Source organism: Dipodomys spectabilis, unplaced genomic scaffold (genome assembly GCF_019054845.1).
Source record: "Dipodomys spectabilis isolate Male_0828 unplaced genomic scaffold, ASM1905484v1 ptg000266l, whole genome shotgun sequence".
Lineage (NCBI taxonomy): Eukaryota > Metazoa > Chordata > Mammalia > Rodentia > Heteromyidae > Dipodomys > Dipodomys spectabilis.
Genome location: NW_024870943.1, coordinates 1,853,874 through 1,860,103, shown reverse-complemented (window position 1 = coordinate 1,860,103; position 6,230 = coordinate 1,853,874). Strand labels below are relative to the sequence as shown.

The 6,230-nt window shown below is 49.1% G+C and overlaps 1 protein-coding gene across 1 annotated transcript; it reads left to right on the top strand.

Annotated features, from left to right (window-relative positions):
- Positions 1 to 1,247: 1,247 nt before the first annotated feature.
- Positions 1,248 to 2,177, top strand: LOC122125554 (vomeronasal type-1 receptor 4-like). The gene has a single exon (XM_042700076.1). It carries the CDS (start codon positions 1,248 to 1,250, stop codon positions 2,175 to 2,177), a length of 930 nt encoding a protein of 309 aa, XP_042556010.1.
- The last annotated feature ends 4,053 nt before the right edge of the window (positions 2,178 to 6,230 follow it).

Genomic DNA, 6,230 nt, shown 5'->3' with positions numbered 1-6,230 from the left:
AGTTTACTGAGAACTTGGCTTGCCACCCCAGGTGAAGGGAAAATCACCGCTCCGGCGGGAGACGACCACAGCTGCCGCCCTCCTGGACCCCTATCTAAGGAGCCCTCTGAAGCTCTGAAGTTCCCATGTGTGTCTCAGAAACGACGCGCCCTGCCATGCACATCCTGAGAGAAGAGGCGAGCACTTGTGTTCACTGCCACTGGAAAGGCGCAGCCTGCAGGAGAGACCCCCAGGTTCTACACTCTGAGTAAGTGATCACCTTAGGGGCAGGGATTCCAGATTGAAACCGGTTGCACGACAAAGAAACAGGGTAGGATAGGAATGGACTAGGACAGTGAAAAGAACTGGGGTTCTAAGCCCCTCACCCCCAAGCCCTGTTGGTTCCTAACTTTCATCTCCCTCACAAAGTCTGTCCTGGTTTATGACAAGTGAGGAGGAATCCTGATTGTCCAGGGGCTGGGAAAGATGTGTTCACAAAAGCGACTCTAGAATGGCATTTGAACCTAAAATTGCCCCCTCTCTGTCTCTGTCATCAACCTCCTCCTTCACCCGCACCATCCCCACCACAGACCTAGTTCATCTTCCTGGTATTTCTTCTGTGAAATGTGGGCTCCATGTTGAGGAAAGGGTGACACCTGGGACCCACTCCTGCAGCCAGTGTATTGAGGTTTAAGTGCAAGTGACCCCGGGAATGTGTCACGAATGTTTCAAGTTCCTTTCTTTAGTCAGTCAGAGAGCTTGAACTCAGGGCTTGCCCATGTTCCTTGAGCCCTTTTTGCTCAAGGCTAGGCCTCTACCACTTTGAGCCACAGGTCTACTTCTGATTTGCTGGTGCTTAACTGGAGAGAAGAGTCTCACAGACTTTCCTTCTCTGGGCTGGCTTTGAATTGGAAATTCAAGGTCTCAGCCCCTGAGTAGCTAGGATTACAGTCTTGAGCCACTAGAGCCTTGCTAGTTTAGAATCTTAGATCTGATTCTACAGAGGAGAAATGTAGCCGCCTTCATCTCAGAACCTGACTCACCTTCACTTAATGCCATTTCTCCAGGTTCACCCATTTCCCTGTACATGCCATCTTCCTCTTCCCAATGGATGAATAGAATTGGATTTTTCCTAATACATAAGAGACAGTAGGAAAGTATTTCCGGTAGTCTGAATGCTGGATGGAGAATGTTGAGTTCCCTTGGCACCATGCAGGCCTCAGTTTCCTAAGCCAGAGCCTCTGGATGAGACTCAAGGAACAGAAAGGATGGAAGATGCCCATGTGTCTATGGGGGTGATCCTCTTAGGCCAGACTGTGGTTGGGTTTGTGGGTAATTTGTCTCTTCTCTCCCATTATCTATTCCTTTCCTGCATGGGGAACAGGATGAGAGCCACAGACTTGATTCTTAGGCACTTAATTGTGGCCAACTTCCTAAGTCTTCTGTGTAGGGGTGTTCCCCAAACCATGGTGGCTTTGGGCTGGAGAAATTTCTTCAATGATATGGGGTGCAAAATGGTCTTCTATCTTTACCGAGTGGGCAGGGGGGTGGCGATAGGTAGCACTTGCTCCCTCAGCATCTTCCAGGCTGTGAGCATCAGCCAGGGAGACTCCAAGTGGGCAGGGCTGAAGGGGAGAGCCCACAAGCACATTGTTTCCACCATCTACCTTAGTTGGGGGGTCTTCCTCCTGGTGAGTATTGTTTTTCCCATGCACATGACCGGACCCAAAGAGCACGACAACATGACGATCTTAAAGGCCTTTGGATACTGTTCTTCTGTGCGTCATGATCCAGCTGAGGATGTGCTTTATGTGACCATGCTCTCAGTGCCTGATGTTCTGTGTTTGGGGCTCATGGTCTGGGCCAGCACCTCCATGCTCATCGTCCTGTACAGACACAAGCAGAGAATGCGACACATCCAGAGGACCAGTGTCTCCACCAGAGCCTCTCCTGAGTCCAGAGCTACCATAAGCATCCTCCTCCTGGTGAGCGCCTTTGTCTCCTTTTACACTGTGTCCTGCATCTGTCAGATTTGCTTGTCTGTGATTTACAACCCCAGCCCTGTGTTGCACCATATGGCGGCATTTGCTATGGGCTGTTTCCCAGCCCTCAGCCCTTTCCTGCTCATGAGCAGACACTCCACTCCCTGCAGCCTCCTCTTCACCTGCACAAAGAAGAAGAAAGTGGTCCTCCCCTGAGGACCACCAAGCTTGCATCTCTGCTGAACTTTGCTTGGCCCTTCAACAATCTCCACACCTAGATAAAAGTCATCTGCTGAGATAGAGGTGTGCACACATGTCCACACCTGCGCATTTGTGTACTATATATCTCTGTGTGTGTTCATCTGTCTCTATTTTGCTGGCCCACAAAATTATATGAAAGTGGAAATGTTAGATTTTGAAATAGTGCTTATTAGATCATGTCAACTTCTTCCAGAGAATCTGTCCCATTACCTGGTGGTGGTGTCAAGTTCAAGATAAACTGGTTAAACTCACCTAACATGTTTTCCTAATGCCATTTTGAGTCTTTTGATTTTTTTTCTTTCTTTAATAGTTACCTATGCAAAGAAGCAAATCATTCTTAAAGCCCTTTCTGTTCTGGAGAAGAAAGTAGTTGGAAAGAAAATAGCACCTGGGTGGTGGTGGTTGATGTCTGTGTTCTGAGTTCCTGAGCAGGTGGGATCTAAGGATCACAGTTCAAAGCCAGTCTAGGTAAAAAAGTCTCTGAGACTGTCATCTCCAATAAACCACTAAAAAAAATGTAGGTGGTGTTGTGGCTGAAGTGGTAAAGCGCTAGCCTTGAGCCAAATGGTCCCAGGGATAGAACAGAGGCCCAGAGTTCAAGCCCCAGGACTGGCACAAAGATGGAAAGAGAGAATGAGGGACATAGACAGACAGACAGACAGACAGAGACAGACAGAGAAGAGAGATGGTAAGCCAGCCAAGAAGGAAGGAAGGAAGGAAGAAAGTAAGGAAGTAAGGTAGGTAGAAAGGAAAGAAAGAAGGAAGAAGAAAGGAAGGAAGGAAGGAAGGAAGGAAGGGAGGGAGGGAGGGAGGGAGTCCTGCTGGTGTAGCACTGACCACAAACATCAAGGCTCCTTCCTGACAGTTACTCCCTTAGTCTTGTCCGTGCTTATTTCTTCCACATAATTTATTTTCACAACTCTTTATTTTCCTTGGCAGTCTATGTTACATATCTCTAGACTCTCTGCTAATTCAACAAGGACATTAAGTGTACTTTTGAAAAGCACATTTTTAAATGTAAAGTTGTTTTTACAACACGAAGGCTCCTTAAGACAGTCCCTTGCTTGTTTATTGTGACATTTCCTGCAATGCTCATCATGTCCCTTGTTATGAGGTCGCTTTACCACAGCCTCTGGAGTGCCGGTGAGTGCTGCTGTGCTGAATGACACGCAGGGCCCTCCAGTCTAGGGCTCTCCACCTCCACCCTTTTCTTCTCAGGAATGAATATCAGGGTGACAGCAAGCCAGAAGTAGCACTGATTTGCCGGGGACAGTCACCAGCGCTGAGCATAAAAGCTCAGGGATAGGACCCAGGCCCTGAGTTCAAGTCCTGGGACCGGCACAGAAAAGGAAAGCAAGCAGATGGCAGGCCTGCCTCCAGGAGCCATCCAGGGACTATATGCCGGGTGTTGAGTGGACTGTGGGCTCTGAGCCAGGTGCCTCCTCCTCATCCTGAAGTTCCCACAGCCACCCCACCACAGAAAGGCTTGAACCACAGGCCCTGCCATCCCTGCATTCCCTCCCCGCACACTGGATTTAGCCAGATTCCGTACCTGCCCCATGCCCTTAATCCAGCCCAAAGTCATTCCACCCAGCACAGGCATGCTCTGGTCTCCTTGGGGAACTGTCTGGTGTCATCATTAACCTCACACACACCTGATCCTCTCCTGACCCCTGGTGTTCCCATGCTCAGAGGTCCTCCCCATCTGTATCATCATGGAGAGCGTGAATGTGGACTTAGCCTCTTGACCTCGGGTCAGCGCGTCCTCCACCAGCTTCCTGCCTTCTGAGGCTTTCCCTGCCCCCACCCCACCCCTCTGAGCACCGGCTCCCCAGGAGCACCTCACCCTCCACCTACCTCACACACACCCACCACCACACAACGCTCCATGCACTTTTCCTCTTTTTTATTTTTGGTCGGTGGTGGGGCTTGAACTCTGGGCCTAGGTGCTGTTCCTCAGCTCTTCAGCTCATGGTTAGGCTCTGCATCCCATTCAGCCCTGCAGTCCACTGGAAGCACAGCCTCCCGACGTCATGCTGACATGCAGCCCTGCCTGGACTCGTTACTTCTGGAGAGTTCACACATTCAGGACATCTCTCTCCATCTCTGTCTCCTCCTTTCTTCCTGAGCACCCTCGGTTCTGTACCACCATCTTATACCAATCCCTTTCCTGTCCCCTGTGTCCTTGCCATGCGGTGGCTGGACCCCTGACTTCTTCTCCTCTGCCGCACACCTGCCAGCCAGAGCTCACAGCCAGCTCCTAACATGGCTTCATTCAAAGCAGCACCCTGGTGATTATGCTCAATATGAAGGAGGGATGAGACACGCTCACCTCTCACTCCTGGGGATGAGTTGTAGCTCCTGACAAAGCCTTTCAGAAAAATGGGTTGTGACACAAAGGTGCGACTCAGCCTGTGAACTGGCTGGGAGGTCAGCTGCCCCCCACACCTTGCACCCTTAGCTTGAGGGCTCTGGCCCCACCCCTTGTGCACCTCCTGCTGGTAGAGCAGGCCACACTGTGGTCGCCACCCTTGCAAAACAACCAGCCTGGAGAAGTGCTGCCATTGGGATCAAAGCAGCGGAATCCCGAAGGGCCAAGAAAGTCCTGAGGAGGTTTTGGGGGGAAGCGCTCACGCCAGGTCAGATCTGGGAGTAACCATTGACTGACGCCTAGCACAGGCGCCATCTGACTTCTGTTCTTGGGTCACACCCGAGTCCTGGCGTGATGGTGGCCACTATTGTACACTGCACACACCTTGCCTTGTCAGGTCCCTACCAGAATGTATCTACCTTCCCATTGTTTCTACTTCATTAAAATCCATAACTACTCACTTCTTACAGCTGATAGAGCCTTGGTGGAGAAACCTTTAAAGCAGATGGATCCTTGTTTTTTAGGGGGAGGGGGACAGCGGGAAATCAGTAGTGGGGCTTGAAGTCAGAACCTGGGTGCTGTCCCTGAGTTCTTTTACTCATGGCTAGCACTCTACCACTTGGAGCTTAGTGCCGCTTCCAGTTTTCTGGTAGGGAATTGAAGAGTCTGCTGGACTTTTCTGCCCAGGCTGACTTTGAACTGTGATCCTCAGATCTCAGCCTCAGTCGCTAGGATGACAGGTGCAAGTCACAGGTGTCCAGGGTCTTACTCTTCAAATTATGCCGGACTGGTTGAGCCATGCTTGCAATTTTGGATGGAATGTAATGTGGGCATGTTGCATGATCTTTCAATGCATTGTTGAAATTACTTGCAGGTATGTTATGAAATGTTTTACATCTGTGCTCTTCAAGGAAATAGGTGTCTAATCTTGTCTCTGGTCTGTTCTTATTTTGGTATGAGAGGGAGTTTGGTAGCCTTCTTCCTTTCCTCGTTTTTGAACCTGTCTGAGGAGTATTGGTGGTAACTGAACATCTGGTGGAACCTGTTAGTGAATCTATTTACTGCTTGATTACAGATATAGTTAGGTGACTAAAATCATCTTGGATCAAACCTGATGGGTCCAACAAGCAAAGAAGTGAATCCATTTCTTGTATATTTTCTAATGTATTGGACTAAGTTTCTAATATACTTCTCAGTGACAACTGGAATTTAAACTGTTATGACATTCTAGTTTTCTTAGTTGATGTCTTCACTGTTGTTGGATGAAGGCTTGTCAGTCTTAGCTATCTTACCAAGGAAAGTTCTTACCTTCCTTGATTTTTTTTTTTGTCAGTCCTGAGGCTGGAACTCTGGGCCTGAGCACTGTCCCTCAGCTCTTTAGCCCAAGGCAAATACGCTATCACTTGAGCCACAGTTGCCACTTGCAGTTTTCTGGTGGTTTATTGGAGATGAGTCACATGGACTTTCCTGCCTCGGCTGGCTTTGAACCATGATCCTCAGATCTCAGCCTCCAGAGTAGCTAGGATTACAGGCATGAAACACCAGCGCTCAGCTTCTTTCACGGATTTTTTTACATTGTTCTTTTAAACTCCATTTTTTTCATTTTTACCCTGATTTTTGTGTGTGTGTGTGTGTGT

Bases quoted from the DNA above. Each gene is read 5' to 3' on its own strand.
- LOC122125554 (XM_042700076.1), top strand. From the start codon at position 1,248: ATGGAAGATGCCCATGTGTCTATGGGGGTGATCCTCTTAGGCCAGACT.